This window comes from Hyperoodon ampullatus, assembly GCF_949752795.1.
Source record: "Hyperoodon ampullatus genome assembly, chromosome: 16".
NCBI lineage: Eukaryota > Metazoa > Chordata > Mammalia > Artiodactyla > Ziphiidae > Hyperoodon > Hyperoodon ampullatus.
This window is the reverse complement of record NC_136929.1, coordinates 72,668,718-72,695,569: the sequence shown is the minus strand read 5'-3', so window position 1 is coordinate 72,695,569 and position 26,852 is coordinate 72,668,718. Positions and strand designations below refer to the sequence as shown.

Sequence of the window (26,852 nt, the reverse complement as noted above, 5' to 3'; positions counted from 1 at the left end):
GGTTCCTTTTCTTGGTGAATGTGGAGTCAACTAGAAGCCTGAAGTCTTTCTCGCATGTGTTGTCTCAGCCGCCACCTCCCACAGCCTCCTCGTAGTCCTACAGTGGTTAGCGGGCTTTGCAAGCCAAATACAGTCCTTTACACTTATTCCTGTCAAATCTCATTTGGTTAATCCCAGGTCACAGTTCTAGTCAGTTGAACATTTTTTGGACGGTGATTCTGTCACGTGACACGTGCATCTTTGCCCCCGATTTGGCTCCTTTGCTCCGTGTGCCCTTCGTTTCCTCATTAACGCCCAGGAGGCCAGGTGAGACTACTATAAATTTTAAAACCCCATGTTTGGGCTTCCCTGGTGGCGCAGTGGTTGAGAGTCCGCCTGCTGATGCAGGGGACACGGGTTCGTGCCCCGGTCCGGGAAGATCCCACATGCCGCGGAGCGGCTGGGCCCGTGAGCCATGGCCGCTGAGCCTGCGCGTCCGGAGCCTGTGCTCCACAACGGGAGAGGCCACAACAGTGAGAGGCCCGCGTACCGCAAAAAAAAAAAAAAAACACCAAAAAACAAAAAAACCTCATGTTTGTTTCATTTAGCAAACACCTGTGAGCACCTCCTACTTGGCTGGAGCCATCAGGGTGAGCAAGACAGTCAGTGCTGTTCCTCACAGAACGGGTGAGTCCTATGTGAGGAGGGGGTCAAACCTAGATTGGGGGGCCTGAGGAGCTTCCCAGGACAGGTGTTGTTTAACTCAAGATCTGAAAAATAAGTGCCAGAACGCTGGTGCAGAAGAGTGGGGGAGGGGTGGGGAGTCCCCGGCAGAGCATCCCTGGTCTAGGCCCCTCTTCCTGCTCTCTTCCCATAGTGCTTTACAATACGGCTAGCTGTAAACTATTTTATTTGTATCACTAATTGTAGACCCTTGACAGTTAAGGGGATCATCTTTGTACTTCCTCCTCTGCCCAGCGCAGTGCCTGTCACCATGGTAACTACTATTGACTGGTCCCCCTATAAGTGTAGGCACAGTGCTATGGATATTACCTCACTGAATCTCCTGACAAATGCACAAAGTACCACTCTTCTGGTTTTACAAATGAGGAAACCGAGGCTCAGAAGATGGTAACGGTAGCAACAGTAGCAGCAGGAACAGGTAAGCAGTGCATACGACACGCCAGACACTAAAACTAAGCACTTTATGTATATAAACTCCTGATGGGAAAGGTGGCGGCTGCCTTCTCCACTGCGTACTAGTTATGTGAGTAGTTAGATGGGCAGTTACTCAACCTCTCTGTGAAAAGGAGATGAAAACGATAGCGCTGCTTCCTAAGGTTGTTATGAGAATGAAATCATTAACCAATACAGGTGCCTAGGATAGCATCTAGCACACAGTGAGACCTAACAGTGAACTGTTATTAAGGAATCTGTACAAAGACAAAGGCTTCTCATGTGTCAGAACAGGGATTGAATCTAATTTGAACCCTGGATCATGTTGTCTCAAATATAGTTTATTTACATACACACTACTATGTATAAAATAGATGATCAACAAGGACTTACTGTATAGCACAGGGAACTCTACTCAATATTCTGTAATCTAAATGGGAAAAGAATTTGAAAAAGAACAGATATAGGTATAAATGAATCACTTTGCTGTACACCTGAAACTAACAACATTGTACATCAACTATACTCCAATATAAAATAAAATTAAAAACATATTAATTGATATTTGATGAAGGATGGAAGAGAGGGGCATTGATTGCACTAGGAAGTCACCAACCGTGAATAGCACAGTTAGCCAAGGTGACTGCCAACACAACCCAGCAAAAATGCACTGGATGCCAAAACAACAAATATTTTAAACAGTAAAGGAAAACTAAAGAGTGTCCAAACTGCAAGGACCACAGAGATCAAAACTAGGGCACCTCCTTGTCTCTAGGCGGGGCTGGCATTTCATTACCGTTGTTAGAGAAAGTTATGAAATGTCAGAAACTTAAAGCCTTTTCAGCTTGAGGGGATTTCTCCTGAAAAAGTCCCTTGCTCATTTTTCTTAAAAAAATTACACGAAGGAGATTTTTTAAAAATCCTTAAAAACCATAAAGTTTTGATGGACAATCTTTCACACTTTCTGTTTGTGGGGAGGAAAATGAGAGGATATGGTCGATTTTATTGGATTTTTATTTCGACTTCACCGCCATCTTGAGATTTCATAATTCTACCTCAGTGACTAATTTTTCCTGGTCTTGGGTTGTGTCCAAGTGGCTCAGTCAAGAGTATGTTCATTCTGATTATTTTTGAGGATTTATGTAGTTGTACTCAATGCCTGGTGACACAGAATAGTGTTACTGCGAGCAAAGCTTAGCTGTGTGGCTGTCGAGAGCTGGCACGCCACATTTTTTTTGGTATGGAGCCTAGAGAGTGTCGGGAAACGCTCTCTCTGAAGGAATGACCCCGGACATTTAATTGGCAGGTACCACCAAGGGCTAAGGGTGAAATTCCTAGGAACACGCCAGGTGAACACAGGGCTTGGGGCAAGGGTTAAAGAAAGATGTGACACTCCCGACTTCCAACAAATCCACCACCACAAACACATGTAAATGTTTCCTATAATCAAGGTCCCTTGGTGTCTAATGACAAAAATGTCTCTAGGAGGGGAATGTGAAACGCCAGGGCTCAAGATATCAAGAGTGTCTTCCATGCAATTTTCACGTAGCTGGAAGGCGAATGGATAAGAGTTAAGTCCCTCTTCTCTAAACTCTTGCCCTGTGGTCCTAATCAGCTGTTCTCCATCCCCACCCCCGCCCCGTGATGGAGAGAATGGATAGTCTCCTTCATGCCTCAGCCTTAGAGGAAGCACAGCACCAGGCTGTAGAGGGGTCTGTTTCCCAAGGAAAACTCCAACCAACCATGTCATCAGTGTCTATTTTAAATCCTAGCAATATCTGTTTCCTCTTTTTCACAACTTCATCAAAATGCAAAAAAAAAAAAAAAAAAAAAAAAAAAAAAATCCAGCAAAACCTGACCTTGTATTAGATGTTTGATGAAGCTGTATGCAGAGAGGCCAGAGAATTCCTAGGAATTCTTTACAGAGGATCGTTTGAAGTAGAATTCTGCAAATACAGGTCAGCCTCAAACTGCTGCCACTTTAGGAAACCCACCTGGGCTTCCAGACGCGTAATCCAAAGGCTGAGAGTCCAAACTCTGTTCACCCCAACGTGTTCATCTGTCTCCTGGGCAGATACATCAGGCAATGATGTGAGAAGGATGGCAAACAAGATCTACCACCCAACCTGTCTGCATTGGCTGCTTCCTGGGGGTACAAGGTGTCTAGTACACTTTCTTCTCAACAACTCTGGGCTCAAGCAGCATCAGGCTTAGTCCCTGAGACCAAAACTCTGGGAAGCAATTCTTGCGGGAGTATTCGTGCTAGAATAAGCAGAGGTTTCAGAAAGTAAGTGGAAGAAGCCATGCATTGAGGATAGAGATGAAGTGAGTAGGGGAGGTGAGGGGAGAAGCTTTTCCAATGGGCAGCGGGAGGGATGATGAGTACCTGTTGAAACTGACTTTTAAAACCAGAGAAGAGATGGGCCTCCCCGGTGGCGCAGTGGTTGAGAGTCCGCCTGCCGGTGCAGGGGACACGGGTTCGTGCCCCGGTCCGGGAAGATCCCACATGCCGCGGAGCGCCTGGGCCCGTGAGCCATGGCCGCTGAGCCTGCGCGTCCGGAGCCTGTGCTCCGCAACGGGAGAGGCCACAGAAGTGAGAGGCCCGCGTACCGCAAAAAAATAAAAAAATAAAATAAAATAAAACCAGAGAAGACCCTGGACAGTAACCAAGCAATAACAGATAATATCATAAATGTGCTAAGCAATCCAGACCTACAGAACTTGGCCAACCTATGGCTAAGTGGTCTTTCTTTTTTTTTAAGTCCGTTTCTTTGTTGTTTGTTTTTTTTCTTCCTACAAAATGTCAACTGTTTTAGCCTCCTTTTCCTCAGAGGAGAATTTCGATGAATGGAAAAAAATAGTTTCTCTTGAAAGTTTCTCCCACAAAAATACAACAATAATGCCACTGAAAATGTTTCAGAGGCTTTGAAAATCTGTTCAGCCTCTCTCTCTCTCCCCGTCATGGTTCTGCATGGACCTGCATGGAAGGCGGCGTGTTGACAAGGCAGCCAGTGATGCAACTGAAAGCACAGAGACCTCCTCTCACTTTGGGCTGGGGGTCTGACACCCTTTGTGCATCCCTACCTTAGAACTGTTATCACCACCCGGGAAAAAGTGCAGATGGGGAAAGTCTGAGTACATCTGCAGATCGCTACTCTTTTCCTCAACGTCCCTGCTTGTTTCATGGCCGTGCTGATTGGACTTGCCACACACTGTGGCAAACTGGGCAACAGGCAACCACTGCTCAGCCACTACCCAGTGAAGCAGTGCTGCCCCAGCACCCTGTGCACGCCCTGTGGTGCACTGGACCCAGGTAGGAGTCCAGTGGAGGTGGTGTTGGAGCAGAACGATCCACACAACCTCAGTAAGTTCTACTGCGGGGCTCAGTAAGGACCATTAGAGGCGCCCTCTTCACTCCCTGGAAAGACCCGCTTCTGGGCAATAGCTATTATTTTAAGAAGTTCAACCTGCACCTTTTAAAATCCTCATAGATCTATTGTAAGTCATGGTCCTAGAAGGGAACCAGGGGCCTCCAAAACCCTAAGATGCCGCAACTCTGCTCTTCGTACCTTCCACAGAACGGGAGGGCCCTGCGGGCGGCAGGTGTGTGACCCATGTCTACAGATGGACGCCATCTGCTGACCGCACCTCCTGGGTCGCATCTATTTGTGGGAAACCCCATGTCAGGAATGTGAGGAGTGTGTACTGCATAAACCCACACATTTTATGACGGGTTGTAGCCACATCAACTCAAGGAGAGGGGTTATTTCCACCACCACGTTCTCGCCAGGCCTGTTTCAGGAGTGGCGTGCAAAAAACACCATGGTGCTTACGACTGGTGCTGTTTTCTTAAACACAAAGTACAGAAATGACCTGTCTCAACCTGTTAAAATTTTAATAAGTTTACCTGTTTACACTTTAATAAGATTGAAAATTTTAAACTTACTGTACTGAGTTCCACAATAAGAAATACATTTCACTTCAGACCCATTAAACACATACACACACTCACATGTATTTTACATATATGTGAGTATAATGTATGTATGTTGCATATTTTATAAAATGGAAACAAAAGATTTAAAAAGTTTCACTAAATGTTTACCCTTACTTTTTGCAATATACTTGGATATTTTCCATTTTATTCTGCGTTTTTTGGGGGGGGCGCGGGTGCCCCGCAGCTTGCGGGATCCTAGTTCCCCAAACAGGAATCCAAACCAGGCCCCCGGCAGTGAAAGCGTGGAGTCCTAACCACTAGAACGCCAGGGAGTTCCCCTGCTTTATTTTTTTTTAATGCTGATGACAGACCACTAATTTGATTTCACAGCCCATTGATGGTTGGGATTTTTCAGAGCCCTGCTCATCCTGGTAAACAGAATGATGTCTCTTTCCCTTGCCACGTGAGCTGGAACGCAGCGGTGAAAGAGTGTGTGCCCAAACAAGTTCTGACCCCATCAGGCAACCACACAAAGCTCTCTGGGATCGGGATTTGTTTCCGTAAGGCCTACCACTCAGAAAAACACCCTGAAACCAATGTAACCTACCATTCCTCAAAAGAAAGAAAAAAACATTGAATTTGAAATTTAAAAGAATGTAATAACTGTATAATGTATACTGTCAAAGATTAACAGTTGGTTCATAGTTTGAAATCAATAGCTGAAACTGTAGCATAGCGGAAACAGTCTTAACCTTGGGATCTGACCTGGATTCTCATCCTGGCTTGTCATTTTATTCGCTCTGTCTTGAGCAGGTCACAGCTGCTGTTTTCTCATACATAAAATGGAAGAAATAATACCAAAGTGGTTTATCTCAGAGAGTTATGTAAAAGCCCTTCAGGAAAACCTGATGTGTTGAACGAGCGAGTATGTTGAATCCTTTTCAGAATATCTGCACCTTTTGTATTTTTACTTGTTGGAGATCCCCTAGCCACGCAGAGCTTTTTCCCACTAAATACGTTTATGTGAAGGCACAATGATCATTCTCTCCCAGGATATCTGGGTTGTTAGAATTTCTACTACTTTTCAATTACATACGCAGTGTGTCTGATCATTTTTCTACCTGAAATTAAGCTACTATACAAATCTCATTCATTTTATACATAAAGGAGAACCAAAGGAAGGAAAATCTGTTTTGACAATGCTCCAACCCATTTGCTTTAATAGGCGTAGAGAGAAAAACAACCAAGTAAAGAGAAGCAGAAGAGATGAGTTTCTTTTACAGGGAAGAACTAGAAGATATCCACTCAACCACAGCGCAGACTCCCATTTTTCTTTCCCTTTTCAATTATAACGCTTCAAGAGAAGACATTATACTTAAAGAGCCCTGAAAGTCTTGGACCTGGAGAGGGGAAGGCTATAGGCTGACTTCAAAGCATGGGGAACTCAACTGGCTAAGTTCAAGGTCTTCTTAACCAAATTAGAGACACTGACAAAGTATTAAATACTTTGGAGATGCCATTAAAATCTCTTCTGGTTAGTTTCCTTGCTTTACAGGCAAAACTCATATATTAAAATACTAATTGCAATGAAATCCTCTAACTTAGAAAAGGCTGATCTGGAGCCAATTTCTTGTCTATACCAAAAGGTCAGAAAAGAAATGCAAATGTGTTCCTTTTTCTCTGCAAGGCGGATGAACACTACCTAAGTAGCCCTGGCATTACCATTCAGCTAACATCTTTTTGTTTTGTAATTAGTAAAGCATGGAGGAGTACTTTTTGTTTTTCCTTATGACCCAGAATTTTGTAGCTATAATTGCTGGGGTATTCCACTCATTTTCCCAAAAGCAATTTTTAAAAAATGTATGTAGCATTCTTCAGTTACTCTCATTCAACAGCCATTTGTCAAGATCAAGCCAAGGGTGGGAATTTCCTGGCGGTCCAGTGGTTAAGACTTTGCCTTCCAATGCAGGGGGTGCAGGTTCGATCCCTGGTTGGGGAACTAAGATCCCACATGCCTTGCGGCCAAAAAACCAAAACATAAAAACAGAAGCAGTATTGTAACAAATTCAATAAAACTTTAAAAATGGTCCACATCAAAAAAAATTATTAAAAAAAAAAAAGATCAAGCCAAGGGTGTATCAGGAGAGGAAGATGATTGTCTTAGAATCAGTGTAATTTAGTGAGACCAGGCTCTACTTGGCTATGGGACCTGGGACCAGTTGCCCAGGTGCCCCTACAGAGCTCAAGTGTCACTTTCCCTCCTCCCTTCCACCACGACCCTCCAGCTCACCAAGGTGGACTGAATCCCTGCAATCCATCACCTTCTGTCCTTTCCCACAGCTATGACAACGGTGACCTTGGCAGCAGCCCTACCTGGTGTTCCTGCCTCAGTCTTGCCCCCTCTGGTCTCCTCCCGCCACTGAGAATCTGAAGGGAAAAGTCTGACCACCTTACTCTGTTGCTAACCCTTTTCCGTCGCTCCCCATGTAGCCTCAAGTGAAGTGGATTTTAGGCCCTTGGCTTGTAAAATGGAGAGAAGAAAGCTTCACGGGATCGTTGGGAGAATCGAACAGCATAATGTAAATAAAACCACTTGTTTAAATGAAAAGAAACCACGAATGTAAGAAGTTATTATATTAAGAGAAATTTAAACTTACCAGTAATTTAAATTTACCAGTAATTTAAATCCCAGGTCCCATAGCCAAGTAGAGCCTTGTCTCACTAAATTACACTGATTCTAAGACAATCATCTTCCTCTCCTGATATACCCTTGGCTTGATCTTTCTTTTTAAGAATTTTTTTTGATGTGGACCATTTTTAAAGTCTTTATTGAATTTGTTACAATATTGCTTCTGTTTTATGTTTTGGTTTTTAAAGTAGTTACATTTTGGTTTTTAAAGTAAAGTAGTTAAATGTAGTTACTTGAGTAATTAAATTGATAATTTATTTACTTGAGTAAATAAATTGAAATTAATGCATTATGTCAGAGGTTTGGTAGATTTCTACAAGCTATAATGATAAAGTCGTGATATTGATTTTTCTGTACATTACATATACATATCAGATGTTATGCCCAAATCAGTGCTCAGGTGGGAACCATCTAAATAATAGTTTGCTTATAATCCACATGCACGGTTTGGTATCATGCAGACAAAGCTGTACAGCCCTGATTCTTTTTCTCAGAACCCTATCAGACTACAAATCTATGCCTTTTCTAAAGAGGTGTCTAATAGTGTTTCTCATCATTATAGAAAACCAAAATGAAACGCCAACACATCTGCAGATGCTTACCAGGGGGCAGAAATCGTACAAACAATAACATGTTCTAAAGTAAACATTCAACAATAATAAATAAGTGATAACCAGTTGACACCTAGTAAGTAGTCACAGCTGTGTATTAGGAACTGGTTGGAGTTATTAGTCCCATAGACAATCCTGAGTCACAAGAAACCAGACCAGTTTTGTGCCCCTGAATAAAATTAAACCTGTAATGTTGTAAATATTCAATAAGAATGGAAGCCTGAGACCAAATCTTCTCAGACACAAAATTAATAAAAGAATGAAAATAGGAAATGCATAAAATGTTAGGATACTTGGAAAAGTTACAGCTGCTTAATGAATTATATCATAGCTAACTTGGATTCTAGTAAAGTGTGATTATGAGACCAATATCACTCTACCGGGAAAGAGGCAACCAAATCCGTGTTACTATTCAGAGCAGTACAGGTACAGGCACCTAGCAAGTGTTCCCTAAATATCTGCTAACCAAATTAACTGACAAACAAAGACATTCAGGTGCTCTCTTATGGTCACTATTACTGATTCAAATATCTTTTGTTATTAGGGCTATTTAAAAGTCACGTCTCATAAAGATTTTCCCAATGAACGCATATAATATTCATAGTATTCCAATAATAATGCCCTAGGAAACACAATCAGTACATTTTGATATCCTTCCGTCTCCAAGAACACAGTCTTTGAAATAGAGAATTTCCTTCTACCCAACCAAATTGTGCAGGAGTTTTGAGATATGAGGACTTGTACCTTTATGCTAACGTTTGTGGGCTACTACCACAGAGCAGACATGATACATACATGACCCCACGGCCAGTACTCACCGCCCCCCCAGCCTCATGCCAGACAGTGATAATTAGTGATGCCGCTCTTTCCTGCTTGGCCTGAAATTCATCCTCACTGTCAATTTCAACAGAGTATTCCACACAGCCCTGTTAATCGCTTCGTGTATTCCTCTGACAAATATTACTGAAGTCTTGCTATGAGCCAGGCACTGTACCCAGGAGGCACTTTGCAGATAAAAGTAATTAAGGCAGACATGGACCTTGCCCTCACAGAGCTTAGAATGACTACTGATGTGACACCCAAAGTGATCGTTACTTGCCAGATCTGCTCTATTGTAGAGTGGAAGTGGAGATAATTCTAAACAGCTAAGTTTCTCTTCTGTTTTCAAAGGGGGTTGAAGTTGACAGGTTCTGCACACCTACCTACTGGCTCCATAACCCAGGAGGCCCACTGAGTAATGTAGGAGCGAAAGATGAACATAACCGAATGTTATTTCTTAGGGGAAAACAAAAAGAGAAATGGTCTTCTTTTACTCATTTAAGTGTTTGATTCGGAAGGTCAGACCAATAAACCCACAGGAGAAAGTTTTATAAGAATTTTAGTATAAATGAATTTCCCCCCATTTCCCCTAGAGAGGCAGAAATAAAAGCATTTTCTTTCCTCCACAAGCACCAGGAAGAACATAACCTACTATGTGGAGCTAGAAAAAGAGAACAGATGTCTGAGCACATGACTTTTTCCATCGCCACTGGCACACGTTGTGTCTGTGTCTCTCCCTTTAATCCTGCTCCCCCCCCGACCCCGCCCTCTCTTCCCTCTTGGAGAAGGCAGCTCTGCCTTCTCCAAGCCAAGATCCCTGGCCTCCTTCCTCCTCTTATTTTTAAGTGGGCTGGTTGCATTCCTATGATGGCGATCAATTAGCAAGTTGTTGCCTCCTCCAGTTCTCTGCCCACCCCACCCCCTCCCCCCGGAAAAGTGCAAAATGTACAAACAGGAGTTTGGTGGAGCAGGATAGAAAAGTGGCTCAGTCAAAGCAGGCTGATACGAGCTAATATGTTACTGCCAATATCACACTACTGTTCTACTGTCTCTAAGACTAACCCCGAATCTGGAAAATTACACATTATGCTCAGGTAAAACACTGTCTGGTTGCCTTATTTCAAAAAAGATTCCCACCAAAATGTAAGTCTATGGTGCTGCCTTCAATGCAAAGACCCAGTTCTTTAACTCGCCGGGAGGAAGACCCAGGATGTGTGTTTAGGCTACTGACACTGAGGGTTGGTTGTTTTGTTTTTTTTAACTTGAGTTTGTGCCTGAGGTGCCTACTAATTTTGCTCTATGTGTTAGAGCTCTAGCTCTAAGGCTAGAGTCTTGCGCAAGTTTCGGAAACTGGCTGGAAGAAAACAAGGAAGAACAAAGTGACAAGTCATCTTCCTTATTATTCCTTCCAGGGATCCATTTCTACTGCCCCTTTATGTTTCTTTAAGGATTTTATATTTCTTCCCTCTGAATATTATTTCATTTCTTCATTTTCTAAGGAAGGAAAAAACTAAAAAATTATACTCTAAAAATTATAACCAGAACATGATTCATTTTTTGTCTTTCGCCCTTTTCACTATGCAATGGCATGTGCCTGCTCTTATATCTTTATAATACTCGCTTTGTGAACATGAAATAACACAGTATCATTAACTGGAATTAATTTTGTAACCTTCAAGTGACATTACCAACATTACACTTATGAATTTAGTATAGAACAGTATTTTACAATTTCAACCTATCAGAGAATGCAGTTGTGTTAAAGGACAAAAATCTTGTATTTTGGGCTTCTCAATCATTAAGAAATAGAACTAAAAGCCTGCCATTCGTTTATTCATCCCACGATGTGCCAGACAGTATTCTAGGTGCCACGGATACAGTGGTGAACAAAATAGACAAGAGTCTCTCCCTTAAGGGAGCGTGCAACTGACTGACTGGTCCTTGAAAATTCTGGTTGAAACTGACACTCAGGAAATACAGGAAAACGCACTCCACAAGTTTCAACAGCTAGGGTAGGCTCTCTTTCCTGGCCCACTTCTTTCACAGTCACTAGGAAAGCTCCCTTTCCAATGGATCAGGTGGCTTTATGACCCACTGCAAAGTTATAGCAAAGAGAATGTAGAAAGTGGACGTCTTACCATTAATAAATATGTAGATTGTAGATTCTGCTTTCTTTTTCTTGGAAGCAGGTGTAGAGAGATATTTGCAGCTGTAGAAGCCAGTGTGGTTTGCCTGAGCCCCGTTCAAGGTCAAAGTACTGCAGAACTGCTTGCCACTCCTTCCACAGGCAGATTTAGTTATGCTCAGCCTCCGGCTTTGGCTTTCCTTACTCACTGTTGCAGGCAAAGACCATGAATGGGCCCCTTCCCCTCTGCAATCACAGGTAAGAAAACAAAACACAGTCAGTCATGGCTGGGGCCCGTTCTGAAGCTGTCATTTCTATCCTGATGTCTTTTCTTAAGTACAGTCATTTTCTTTACAGAAAAGTAACACATTTAGAAAAGCTTTTAAACAACTCAAAATGTTCGAGGCATCCCTTCCCCTGATTCCCTGTGAGTGAGTAATTCCCTCCCATCCCATGGATGAATGAATCACCCTCCAGGGGAAGCTGGATGCATGAGGTTTGCACTTGGCAGATGACGGAAGACCACTGACGTCTACCTGTCTACTCTGGGGGGCCACCTTTCTACTCTCCTAGGGAGTGATTCTGCCTAAGGAAGAGCAATCAGATTGTCCCCAAACCAACACGGTCACTCACCTGCATTTGAGATACAGCGTCTGGCCTGCTTGTATCACGTGCTGGGTGCCTTTTAAACTCAGCTCAGGACCTTTTAATTTTGAACCTGAACTACATCCTGGAAAAAAAGTTTTTGAAATGTGTTATTTGCAAATTGCCCTCTCATCTTTTTTAAAAAGGTGTATCTTTCCATAAAAGGTAACTTTTCATCTTTAACTTACTTGCATAGGCAAAACGGTACATCTGATACAAATTTATTTTAATTCACAAATTTTTTTCTATTCCAAGACTTCTTGCTCATGAATATTGTATATCCTACTATGCCAAATGATCTAAATCATATTCAAAAGCCCATTAATTTAGAACACTAATAAATTCAATCATGATTCAAAGTGCAACCGTATTAAAATATATAGTAACTACTTAAAAACTCTCAGGATTAAAGGTCAATGTCATCCAAAATATACTTCTAATACTGAACTACCAACATGGGTCATCTGGTTATACAGGCCCGTCTGATCTTCTTCCTGAATACAAGGCATGGAACTTTTCCTGGATTCTAGACATACTTCAGTCATTAGTTGAGCCATGATATTCTAGGCGAGTCATTTCTCTTTCTGAACTGGTTTCCTCATTTGGAAAACTAATTATAGAATCAAAATCAGTTTTAGAAGCCACTTGGTTTGTCTTACATAATCTCCAACTTCCTTCTACAATGGAAGAGAAAAGAGGGAACCGTCTGCTCCTACGTGACATTTGACAAGTATATTTCATGGGGATCGTTGTGAGACAATGAGATCAGCTATGCAAAAGTGTGCTAAAATCAACACATCTCCCTATGACACAATATCTCCTCATGACACAGTATCTCCTCACGACACAATATCTCCATAAAACACAGTATCTCCATATGACACAATATCTGCATACAACACAATATCCATCCTGGGGACCAGCTATGAGACCCTGGCCAGATCACCTTCTCCAGATCTCAGTTCTCTTATCTGTAAGACGGCGGACTGGACTGCATGACTTTGGTTCTCTGTCCATTTCTGACATCCCCAGACCCACAATTCTTTGAGAAATTGGTGCCGTAGAGGTTGAGTCTCTGCTGAAGCTCTCGACTTAGCAGAAGAGGTCTCTGATCAGGAGCTCTCCCCTCATCCCCTGCTCTCCCCCCACTCCTGGCAGAAGCAGGAGATGGGGCTCAGGATTAGCAGGGGTAAGGGTCAGCAGGAGGGAGAAAAGATATTCTTGGAAGCAGGGAAGTTATGTATGCAGAACCGATCTTAGGGAATATTTTCTACATAAAAAATACGTTTCCAAAGTGGAATCCAAAGCAGAAGACTGGGATCTTAGACCACAGACCTGCACGTGTCAGACTCCACGGGGAAGTCTAGCAATGCTCCCTAGTGTTTCTCTCAGGTCCAAATATCGCAAAGAAAACTAGACTCAGTGAAAGATCTGCCCTGGAAGCTTAATCTCTCCACTTCCTGCCGGCGTGCCTCGGCATTACTGGATGTGCTTCTCCTTGGCATCCTCACGTGTGAGCCACAAAGTCCACAGGCACAGCATGGGGACTTGGTGCTCTGTTGTCTGGGGGGCGGGCACACCACCTGGCATGTGGCAGACAGATGCCCCTGTCACCGACACCTAGCAGAATCACTCTCCTCCCCCACTCCCATCAGAGAACGTTTTGCTGGGCATGTAACTGAAAAGATGTTAGATGAACATTATCTGCTTTGCTGGTGTTGCTGATGATATTAATATTTTGAAAGTCACTTTTATATACAATAGGCCCTGGTATCAAATTATGATTGGAGCAAATGGCTCAATATTAGCTAAATTTAAATTCGAATGACCGTTTCATCGAGCTCCCCTTGTTCTATCAAATAACCTCACAGAACAAGTCGACCCATTCAGGTACCTAAAGAAGAACTCTGTACTTTCCTCATGTTTATGAGTTTTCTGAAGTAACAGCGTAGCTCAAAATCAGTGATCCAGGAGAACACTACGTCTTTCAAAGGCCACAGCCAGCAGTTACTAACGCCTGCCCTGAAAAGTGTCCAGGCCAGAATAGTCTCTGCCCTTCTTTGTGGCATGGAACTCCAGGGATTTAACTGAGCAATTGTTCGTGGGTTGGAAAAGGTCCACCCCAAGCTTCCTGTGGAAAATTCTGGCAATACTTGCAGGTATCTCTGTGGTTTGTGCGCACATAATGAGTTTTCCCATCCAGGAGAGGCCAAGGGGAAGATGCCTTCCTTCCCTGGTATGAGGTGATTCCTACTTTTTTCCCTTTTTTCGTTGCTATTTTGGTTTCCAAATTGTGTGACTCTTTCTCTATCAGTGCCCTAGAACACCAGTACTCCTGACCCTTGTCAGAGAGGATCTTAAACCTTGAGAGAACCACCCAGATCCCAGCAGAAAGAGATGTGTCATGTAGAGAATATCCCTCAAAAAATATGCCAACTGCACATCCCTCTCTGCAGTCCCCACTCCAGCCTCCAACCAAAAGAAAACCACCTAACTGAGTGGTTAAATAAGACAATGCGAGAAAAATAGGATTATTGGAAAGCTTAGGGGGATAAATATTGAGAGAAATATTTTGCTATCGAATTTGTCTCTGCTGACATCATGAATTTTGCCCTTGGAACAAGGAAGCTAGATAAAAGTAGTTGATTGAAAGAAAGGAAAGGACAGGTATCAAGAAACAGCATTTCGAAGTAACTGGACACTTTGGGACATCACATCCTTCAGTTAATAGGAAACTAGAATCTCATAAAGATGAACGGAAGTACCAAGACTACAGTTTAACAGGAAAACTAATAAAGAAAAAGGAAAGTGAGATATTTATTCCTCAACTGCTCTGAAATGTCATTAGGCCTTGAAACACTTCTTTGAAACAGTTTAATGCCCATACACCCACTTGTGTAATGAATATTTAACACTTTTTGAGTGTCTCCTGCGTGTCAGACACTTTCTCCATCTCGGTGGTGATGTGTATAAGGACGTGAACATGCATACATCCAAGATCTGATATCTTCTTCCCACCGTGAGCAACTCTGTTTGCTCGACTCATGAGTAGCTCAGAGTCACATTGTCCACTTAGAAATAAATCCACAGGATACTTCATTTTGAAGGGTGGAGTGCTACAACTTAACAATGATCCCCCATTGTGAAGCTCAGATGGGGATCAGAACTTTCCACTGTTTGCCATGGTAGCCTAGAAGTCTCGTTTAAAAGAATCATTGTCCCCTCAGGAAACTAGGTGGTCCATGAACTATTGTTTTCATCAAAGTCAACTACGATAGAATCACGAGGGTCAAAGAGATCTCCTTATACGAGGAAAATTACTATTTAAATAAAACCAAACAAAAAACTCAATGCAATCAACATGAAAAGGCAGTCTACTGAATGGGAGAAAATATTTGCAAATCATATGTCTGATAAGGGGTTGATATTCAAAATATATATTTCAAAAACCCACATACAACTCAGTAGGACAAAACCAAACCATCCAATTTTCAAAATGGGCAGAGGATCTGAACAGACATTTTCCCCAAAGACAGACTGTCAACAGGTACATGTAAAGATACTCAACATCATTAATCATCAGGGAAATGCAAATCAAAACCACAATGAGATATCACATCACACACAGAATGACTATTATCAAAAAGACAAGAAATTAACAAGAATTGGGGAGGGTGTGGAGAAAAAGGAATCCTTGTGTACTGTTGGTGGGAATGTAGATTGGTGCAGCCACTACAGAAAACAGAATGGATATTTCTCAAGAAGTTACAAATAGAACTATCACATGATCCAGCAATTCCACTTCTAGGTATTTATCTGAAGGAAACGAAAACACTTACTCGAAAAGATATGCATTCACATGTTCACTGCAGCATTATTTACAGTAGTCAAGACTAAGTGTCCATCGATGGATAAATAAAGATGTGGTATATATACACAATGGGATACTATTCAGCCATAAAAAAGAATGAAATCTTGCCACTTGCATCAACATGGATGGACCTTGATGACATTTTGCTAAGTGAAATAAGTCACAAAAAGACAAATACGGTATCATCTCACTTACATGTAGAATCCAAAACAAAAACAAACTAAGTGTAGACTATGAAAATGGGCTTTATCACATGCTTCTGTATTAGGAAAAACTATTAAGGTCAAGCACAGTGGGCTAAGAGCATTAAAAAGCCAATATGTGTACGTGAACTTACTGACTGAACAATGACACTCTGTGCTGTGCTTGTCTGAATATTTTCCCTCGTTGTCTGTTCTGTATTATTGGGTAGGCAGAAAGCGAACAGAGCCTTATGGCTCTTAAACAAACACCCCTTCTCTCCCCACATGATGAACCTCTGGGAGGAAGCCCACACATAGACTGTTCTAAGATGCTGCTCTACATTTCCCACCCGTACTTCATTGGGCAAAATGGAATGCTTTCTGTGACCTCCATGGGAAGCGTGAGTAAAATTCCAAGTAAATAAAAAAGGCTTTATTTTGCAACCAAATCAAAGCCCGAATGATTGAGGTTCTTTCTGCAAACCTCTTCAAAGCTACCATGATGGACACTAAGAGAGAGGACACCCACCATAGGTCATTATGAACCAGACAGCCTGGCCCATCACTTTTAAGACTGAGAGCAGGCTCTTATATAACGTTTGACTAAACGTTATCTTTAGAAAACTGCCTTTTGTATTGATCTGAATGATAATAGTGTTCTACCTGTTAAATGTACCTTCAGGACAAGATCGTTAGCCCCTCTTCCTTCTAGATGACACCCCTCACCCCTACTATATTGAAATCAAAGGGCTGTTCTCTGTAAGAAAGGGGCCTTATTCAAACAGGAATCATGAAACAGCTATGGTTTTCTATTTCTGATTGGGAATCATGAATCTCCCCAGCTCTGCTACTAACTGGCTCTGCTGTGGCCATGAGCCAGTCACCTTAAGCCTCAGATTCTTCATCTGCCAACAGAGGAGGCTGGACTTAAGATTTTTACAATTCCTCCTGGCCTAAAAAGTCAGTGATTCTGAAATTCGCAGTGATTAATAACAATGTACAAGTTAGAAATCACATTTTAAAATACTTACAACTACTGGAAGAACAAATAACCCATTTAAAAAATTGACAGAGTATCTGAATAGACATTTTCCCAAAGGAGACATATAAATGGCCAGCAAGCACATGAAAAGATGCTGGACATCATTAGCCACCAGGAAAATGCAAGTCAAAAGCACAGTGAGATACCAACTTCACACCCACTAGGATAGCTTCAATAAAAAAGACAAGAACAAGTGCTGATGAGGAGGTGAGAAAACAGGAGCCCTCATATGTTGCTGGTAGTATTGTAAGATGGTCCAACTGCTTTGGAAAACAGATTGCAGTTCTTCCAATGGTTAAACATAGAGTTAAACAGATGGCTCAGCAATTCCACTCCTAGGTATCTACCCAAGAGAACCAAAAACATATATGTCCAAATAAAAACTTGTACACAAATGTCTGTAGTGGCATTATCTGTGATAGCCAAAAAGTGGAAACGACCCAAATGATGGGTGGATAAACAAAGGTAGTCGATCCATACGATGGAATATTATTTGGCAAGAAAAAGAAATGAAGTATGGATACATGCTACAACATAGATGACCCTGGAAAACACTGTGCTAGTGCACACAGAGGTAAGGCCATGTAGGAACACAGAGAGAAGACAGGTGTCTACAAGCCATGGAGAGACGCCTCAGGAGAAACCAAAACTGATGACACCTTGAGCTTAGACTTCCAGCTTCCAGAACCGTGAGAAAATAATATTCTCTTGTTTAAAAACCAAAAAGAAGCTAGTCACAAAAGGCCACGTGTTGTATGATTCCATTTATATGACATGTGCAGAACAGGCAAATCCATAAGAGAGAAAATTAAGAGTAGTGGTTGGCAGGGGCTTGGAGGAGAAAGAACAGAAGTGAGTAACAACAGGAGTTTCTTTTGGGGGTGAAAATGTTCTAATATTAGATAGTGATGATGGTTGTACAACTCTTGTGAATATACTAAAAATCACTGACTTATACAATTTAAAATGGTGAGTTTCGTGGTATGTGAATTTTATCTCAATAAAGCTGTTTTAAAAACAAACCTTATGACTAAAATAATCAGAGTTAAGTTGCATATTGAGCTATTTTGAACTTTGTCGTACTACATACAACCTCATCAGTGTCAGATTTTTATACTTTTAACTGTTTCTCCAGCTTAAAGCTTTAGAAGGCTGATGTTAGAGAATTTTTACTTCGTGTTCAATAACACATTATTTATGTATTAAAAGATTTACAAACATATTGCAAAAAACTCACTATTCCCCCAAATTGCAATCTTTTAAATTTAATGTTAATTTAAAATCACTTCCAATTGCATATTTTGAATTTTACCTATTTAAATTGGAATTTTAACAAATTGAGTCACGTAAAAATTATGTTGCTAGAGCTCTTGGAAGAAATCTTCGGTATTTCCTTTAATATTAAAATTATTGATTTCTAATGGATTTAGTTTTAATGTAAAGCTTTGTATATTAGGTTTCTTTCAAATGAGAGGCATCTGTCTTTGATTTTACATACCACGTTTTCAATAGTACATAATCCTACATGATAAATGACCTCTTTATCTAAATATAACTCCCCAAGTATCATGTTTCTAAAATTTGATGTTAAGACCCCGAGTCTTTACCAAGGTTGTGTGAGGTTAATTAAACATAATTCATAATAAAAGAAGACTTTCTTTCCTCAAGATGTAGCTTATTAAAAGCTTAAGTCTCATAGACTAAACCTCATGGAATCTTTTTGGTTGGTGGCAAGGGTGGGAAAAAGGTTAAGAATGCAAATGAACCAAATTTCCAGAAACTTCCAAAACTTTTGTTTGAGATGCTAATGCCTACAGGGCTCTAATACTTAATAAGAAGTTAACTCTTGGTCTTAACTTCTGTGTTGTGCCTCTATTAAAGTATTTGTCAGATAATATGAAGCGTCCCTTATAACTGAACAGTTCAGTTAGAATGACTCTCTTAAAATGAAGATTATACCACCAACCCAGGGGACAGGCACCACGCTCTACTTGAAGACATTATAACGTACATTTTTCTCTCACTTCTAGCATGATGGGGAAAGACCAGAGAGCTCCTGTTCCGTCTACCAGCAGACTAAATCAAAGGTGGGAAAGCCATGGGAGTTTGTATGACAGCAGCATAACTCAAGCAAGTCCCACAATGAGAGGCGACGTTAGTTTTTTAAATGTTATTTTCCTCCCAGAACTGGCCTTAAATCAAGGAAGGATCTAGAGAAATGAAAGGATGTTTACGTAAAGACATGCACACATACATTGCTGCCTACAGGGAACATACCTTCCTCCCTGGGAAGTTTGTTTTAGGAGTGGTGGAAGGTGGGTTTAGAAATGAGAGGGGGCATGTACATTCTCTCAGACACAGGGAAACCTCTTTCCACGCTTGGACTCAGAAACTGACATGTACTCGGCAACAGCATGAAGCTCTGACTCACTGCTGATTAATCCCTTGTGGAGATAAGATTGTGACTTCTAGATGGACGGATGTAGGATATTTTAGATTATGATAACTGTACTCTTGGTCCCGGGTCCACAAAGGTCGGAATGGTTAGGTAGCTGCTTCCAACAGGATTACACCTAATTTGTGGCAAATTGCTAATCCCAGAGACTTGCTATTTTCTTTCTCATCTTTTTATTATCAAAGGGACCCACAAAAAAGAATTCACTGGTTTCTTGCTTCAGAGTTTCTGCTATCCCAAGTAATCCCCAAGTCATCAGATCCAAACTAGGAAGCACCTCATCTCCATGCCTTAAGAGAAAATTTAAAAGTCATTTATATAGCATTTATGTCTTGAATTCAGGAGTAAAAAAACAAGTGAACAAATTGCTTAATTTCAGCAGGGACAGGTGGCACAGCCCTAAACATATGTTTACTTGAATCATTTGCTTGTGTTAAAGCTTACAATTCACACTTTGTCAGTCAACAAAATCCACCAACAGCTTTCCAGTGCAGCACACAGAGGACGCCATGGTATTAGCCCCTGAAGTGACCATGGTCTTCGTTCCATCCAGGCATGGGTGATGGACTTCACTCATTTTTCCTTAAACTCTATACAGGTTATTGAAAAGTAAAAAAATCTGTGTGGTTTAAGATGTTTACCAAGAGAAAAGTCCTCTGCTGACATCGGCATTCCTACTGTCAATGTGTATGAGGGGCACGTCTTCAGGGTACCTCTCTGAGCTTTTTCCTTGACACTGGCTTCTCGGAGGGTCATGGTTTAACAGGGCACGTTCATTTATCATCGGGCCTGTCACCGGCTACCATCAGGAGCCTACCCTCCAAGTGACCTGTACCCAGGAACAGCTCCTTTTCATGTGACATCAGAGTTAATTAAGATTGGTCAGTGAGAAATCTCCTGCCGACTGAGGAGTTACCTTTTCACCCCCCAAATGCTCTACACTCCCACACCGATGTCCTTTTATTGAATGAGTTCACAAGCCACCTCCATAGAACTGTCTAACAAGATGTCATTTCAATTTACCATACAATGTCAAGGGAGTTATCTGAGTGGCTTGGAGCAAGGGTCAAGATCTGGTTGACAGGGCACGAGACATAGCTCACAAAGCATTCAGTGGAGAAGATGGTAGGCTTTCCTCGGCTTACACAAAAGGAGATGAACAGAACCAGTGCACTTTATACCGTAAAAACGCAAAGAGGAAGGTTTTGGGTATTAAGGAGGGCTCGGCACGGCTGTTTCTCTGCCAGTAGCAGGAAAACGCACTACATGTGAAGCAGACACCCTACCATCCTCTGTTCTTATCCAATGTTACTGTTCAGAGGACTGTGGGGAAACTGGACCTGATGACACCCCACACGGAAGGGCTTATAATCACCAGCAGCGCTATACTATCATTCATGTCGATTTACAAGTTATTTCAGGCCAGAGTATATTAACTTTCAGGTTATAAACACCTGAAAAAAAAGAACACTCCGCAGAGATTCAATAAACACACATGCAATATACAAACACTTGGTTTACTGGAAGCAACCAGGGTTTTTCTGCTGCTGTTCATCCTTCATCAATCGGTGCATCCTAGCATTTGGAGCAAGTTGCATCATTAGGCATAGAAGTCGTATTGATAAAATGTTTGAACTGCCCTAATATTAACCTTCTATCCTCTGAATTGTTTAGGATTACAAGTTTCAGTTCAGCCAAAGGTATCCTCTGTATTCTTTTTAAACAATCAATCACTCGTCTGGAAGCATAGGACAGTATGTAGGCAACCCACAATTTAAAATCTCAAGTCTCCCCTATTCTACGTGGCATTAGGATTATCCTTTGTTCTACCACAAAACATTTTACCACATACTCTGTGTGTATCACTGTTCAATGCCAAAGTTCCGGGCATCTTTGAAGACAATGACAGCAGGGCCCTGGAATTCATGTTATTTACATGGATCCCTTTGGGTTCCTTTAGGAAGGAAAGCATCACAGAGAAGACCTGGGAAATATTTCATCGATTCAATAAAGGAGCTTGTTGCCATAGAATGGCTGAAGTATAAAAACGGGAATTAGAACTTTTAAATTTTAGTTGAGACATTGAGTATAACCTGTCATGTAACACTGATAATCCTCAGCTTCACACACAATTCTTTCTGGAAAAAACTGAATATATCATGGGGCTGTATGTTGGAATGCTATTAAGTAAACATAAAAAATAGTTATCATGCCAGGGCTTCCCTGGTGGCACAGTGGTTGACAGTCCGCCTGCCGATGCAGGGGACGCGGGTTCGTGCCCCAGTCCGGGAAGATCCCACATGCCGCGGAGCGGCTGGGCCCGTGAGCCATGGACGCTGAGCTTGCGCGTCCGGAGCCTGTGCTCCGCAACGGGAGAGGCCACAACAGTGAGGGGCCCGTGTACGGCAAAAAAAAAAAAATTTTATCATGCCGAAGTTTTAATTTCGAATCCAACATTATGCCTTAAAAATTTTGTACCATAAAATGAAGAAAGGCTGGCAAGTAGGCAGGCAGGAAAGCGTGTACCTTAAACTCTAGCTATCCATGCAAGACAAGGACGAAAACGTTATTATCCCTAACTCAAAGTTTCGTCAATTCTTTTTATATTGTATATTCTTCAACTTTCTAACCTATTACAAATAAGGACACAACCCCACTTGCTGTGCATATAAAAATACGGGAGAAATAAAATGAGATTGGAAGGCTGAGTGTGATAAAGTCCTGATGTTAATTTCAAGCTTATTCTGATAAGAGTTTCTGTAGTCCAAACTACACAGAACACATTCTCCCAGAGTACTTTAGACTGTCTGTAAAGGAGGTGCCTTATAAATTCACTCACTGAAAGCTGAGAGATCTCCGTCTTTGTTACCAATAACATATACAAACCCTCTGACCCCTGAGATTTAAATAGCCAAGAGTGTGCAATAAAGTTATCCATCATAGGGGAATTGAGGTTTTGAAAGCTGCGTTAGCATACTTTCTAAGGCTCATTAAACACTGTCCTTGACCATTGTGTTTCTATTGTCAAAATCAGTTTCCTTCTAAATTAAACAATTTGGAATACAACTGCTTTTCATTACACATATTTTGGAGATTAATCCTGCACACACAATGGGATGGGTGTGTTGACGGAACAGTTCTTTTAAATTCTGCTTTAATTTTCATGTTTTCTTTAGACTCACTTAACTTACATAGTAAATATGGTAATAGCTGGCCTTCCTAAGATTTTTTTTTTTTAAGTTTGTAAATTCTTAGATGGAATTAATGTTATACAAGTTTTGCTGACAGCCAAGCTTCTGGAAGGGAAAGGAACCAATTAAAAGCAGTATGCTGCCACCAGAAGTATCTCAATTTTTAAAGAAATAATTGAAGGTTTTTTTCAGTCACTTCAGTATGTGATATTCAGGTCTTCCTTACAAATATCCATGACAGACTTTAAAGTAATTTGCACCCAAAACCTGGAGAATATTGGTTTTACTTCTCGGGTCATTTTTACTCACACAGTTTCATTAATCTATTATAGAATTAGCATTTTTAATATCATCCAGGATATCATATATCAGATGGAAGAAAAAATAAAACCAAACACCAATTTCTGTTATCAGTTGGCCATTGAGCTCACAGGCTTTAAAATAACTTATGGGGGCTTCCCTGGTGGCACAGTGGTTGAGAATCTGCCTGCCGATTCAGGGGACGCGGGTTCGAGCCCTGGGCCGGGAGGATCCCACATGCCGCGGAGCAGCTGAGCCCATGAGCCACAACTACTGGAGCCCGTGAGCCTAGAGCCCGTGAGCCACAACAGAAGAGGCCACCGCAATGAGAAGCCCACACACTGCAACGAAGAGCAGCCTCCACTCACCACAACTAGAGAAAGCCCACGGGCAGCAATGAAGATCCAATGCAGCCAAAAATAAATAATTGAAAATAAAAATAGGGCTTCCCTGGTGGCGCAGTGGTTGAGAGTCCGCCTGCCGATGCAGGGGACACGGGTTCGTGCCCCAGTCCGGGAAGATCCCACATGCCGCTGAGCGGCTGGGCCCGTGAGCCATGGCCGCTGAGCCTGCGCGTCCGGAGCCTGTGCTCCGCAACGGGAGAGGCCACAACAGTGAGAGGCCCGCGTACCGCAAAATAAAAAAAAAAAAAAGCAGAAGGAAGCACTGCGAAGAGAGGTAGTAAGGTCCCCAGGACTGGAGCTGTCCCCACAAAGTGAAACCACCAACCCCGAGGTGAGAGTGATGAAGAGAGTGGGTTAAGGGTTGGACTCCCATCCGTGCTTCCAGGAGGCTGGGAATGCATCACCCTCGTTTACCTATCCTTCTTCTCTCTTTTACTGCCAGCCAATCCTGGCCTTTTCCCTACTCCATTCCTGATACCATCCCTTCCTCTCACCCCCTCACCTTGGTGCCCTCTCTGCTCAGTAACCTCAGCATTTATTCTTCCGTTTAATATTTCAAACATATTCTAACAGAAGGATACAATAATAAACAAGACAAACAAGATCGCTTCTTTGAAGCGTTTATAACTTAGGCTGGACAACAGATAAGTATATATAGACAGATGTAATATTACATTTATAAATTAGTTTTTATACAAGTGACAAATTACATTATGTTAGTGGGTGATCAGAGGGAAGTGTACCAGGCGTGGGGAGGAGGGGAGGAACCCAGCCCAGGGAGTGAAGGACGTTCTCTCAGAAGAACGATGCTGAAGGCAAGACCTGAAGAATGAGCGTGTGTTTGCTGAAGGAAACACCAGGGTCTCTTTCTCTCTCCTTCAAATCTGCAAACCCTCTAAAACCCAACTTTACTTTGCAAACAACTGTTTTCTTTTATCAGCTACTCTTAATTCTCTTGCTTCTACAGCTCTGCTTTCCTTGATCTCTTTGCTGAGAAGAGAGACCTCTATTGTTTCTTTCCAATGCCTTGGTTTGCATAGATAGATAGATACATAGATAGATAGATAGATAGAGATACAGATAATTTTTTTTTGAAGTCTGGGGTCTACCTGACTTCAGTTGCTATTATGGAAAAAAGCTGCAAGTGAACATTCACTAGAAGATATGCCTAGGTCACACTGTGCCTTTTTTTTTTTAATATAAATTTATTTAATTGTTTTTTTTTGGCTGCGTTGGGTCTTCATTGCTTCGCACAGGCTTTCTCTAGTTGCGGCGAGCGGGGGCTACTCTTTGTTGTGGTGCCCGGACTTCTCATTGCGGTGGCTTCTCTTGTTGCGGAGCACAGGCTCTAGGCACACGGGCTTCAGTAGTTGTGGCTCATGGGCTCTAGAGCGCAGTCTCAGTAGTTGTGGCGCACGGGCTTAGCTGCTCTCCAGCATGTGGGATCTTCCCGGACCAGGGCTCAAACCTGTATCCCCTGCATTGGCAGGCGGATTCTTAACCACTGTGCCACCAGGGAAGTCCCACACTATGCTTTTTGAAATCATGGAAGAGGGATAGATACAGAATGAGGGGAATAAAAGAAAATAATCAGATGTGATCAGTCCTAGCCAGGACTTAACTTGTGCCTCCTCTTCTCTCCTCTTCCTAGCCTACACCATGGATGGTTCAGAGCCAAGGGGAAATGGTTTTCAAAGCAAATGTTCTTATCCAAGAAGGCGAACACAACTGCAGCAATAATAACATCACCTGATATATTTAGGCTGCGTTGCTGTACCTACAAATTAAGGTTCTCAATCAACTGTCTTTCTTCTGTGCTGTTTGGGAACCTTGACCAACTAAATGTATCCCAGGAGGAGGGTCCATCTAAAGGAAATATCTCTTGGGAGCCATTTCTGTAGTGGCCAGGCAGCTTAGATCTGAATTCTGAGTCTAGATTCGAATCAGGAGAACACAGCAGCTCAGCCAAGGATAAGAAAGGGGTCATTGGAGCCAGAGGATGGCCCAGAAGGAAGGAACAGAATACTTCAGATGTGTGGGGAGGATTCCTGCCAGCTCTTGGACGTATTTCTGCCAATCTCCTCCACTACACCCGCACAGTATCGAACCAATATGGAACCAAGATTCCTAAAAGGCCTCTGAGACCCAGAGGGACGTCTGGGTACAGCTCTAGTCAGTTCAACCAGCATTTATTGAGTGACTACTATATGCCAGGCACTGTCCTGGATTCACAGCTGTGAAGACAGGGCAGAAACCAGCCCTTCCTCTTGAAGGGCTTTCAGTCCTGAGAGGCCCCTTAGGACATGAGTCACCAAGAAGCAGATTAGGTGAATACCACCACGTGTTCAAGATTATCTAAGTCAACAAACAGAGATCACCTCAAAGCTAGGTACACTTTGTTTTTGAAGGACACGTTTCTGAGTACAGGGAGTCACGAATTCTTCACTAACATAGATGAGTCATTTCAGTAAAATTCACAGTTAACATCACAAAATAAGACACTCAATGGTCAATACAGAGCACGATAGATACAACCATGTTTCCATCTGGAAATAAAATATAATAGGTTAATTGATAATTGCTTGAGCACTTTTTAAGTGAATATGTTAAAAATGCTCTAAAATAAAAGGGTCTTCCAAGCATGCCTGAACTCATGCTAGAGGTTGAACATGAACCTGGAATGACGACTGGTTATGAAACTGACATCACAAGAATTAAATTCAATACAGCCCATGCTTTCCCTCGTGAAATCACAGAAGATACAGCATTCCAAAACACTGTCAGGAAACATATTTCTCAAAAGACATTTCCCCTCCCAAGTTTCTACTTAACATTCTTCCAAAATGGTGAGTGAATTATTCCAGCAAAGCAACCCCATGCCCATCTGCTTGCACCATGAAGCACACTGAAAATCAACGACAACAACTCTATTTCCACACTTTAGAATTTTATTACTCCTAAAAAGACACCTACCCAGATATAGAATCATTAAGTTTAATGACCAGTCCAAAAGGGCTAAAGCAAACTAGAAATTCTTGAAAGTTAGCATTCATGAGAGTTTCCTGCATTTTTAAGTGACTTTGTGTGGCAAATACTGAACTTAAGGTATTTTTCATTTACCAGCTCTGAGGACAGGGAATGCGGTAGGGGAGTGAGTGGTAGAACACTTCTAATGTGTACACCAATGATGTGTGTCAAATATTCCCTAACCCCCAAGAAGTTGTAGGTACACAAAGTCCATTCTAGGTCAATACAATGACTCAATTCCCATGCTTTTTTTTTTTTTTTCCTTCTTCTCTAGTTCTAGCAGAATTCCCTATGGAGATTTCAAAGCTATAAAAATTTCCAAATAACAACAGAGAACAAAAATCTGATCCAAAAAAAAAAAAAAAAAATCTGACCCAGCAGGAGACATTAAGTAGAAAA

At 41.8% G+C, this 26,852-nt stretch overlaps 1 protein-coding gene across 1 annotated transcript in view; it reads right to left on the bottom strand.

Moving 5' to 3' along the window:
- Window positions 1-26,852, bottom strand: part of FLT1 (fms related receptor tyrosine kinase 1) — a gene marked incomplete at its 5' end in the record, with an annotated part of 171,621 nt that overhangs the window by 132,529 nt on the left and 12,240 nt on the right. Inside the window, 2 exon segments of the mRNA XM_079721561.1 lie at window positions 11,350-11,582; window positions 11,970-12,066. Of these exon segments, the coding sequence (XP_079577687.1) occupies window positions 11,350-11,582; window positions 11,970-12,066 (330 nt within the window).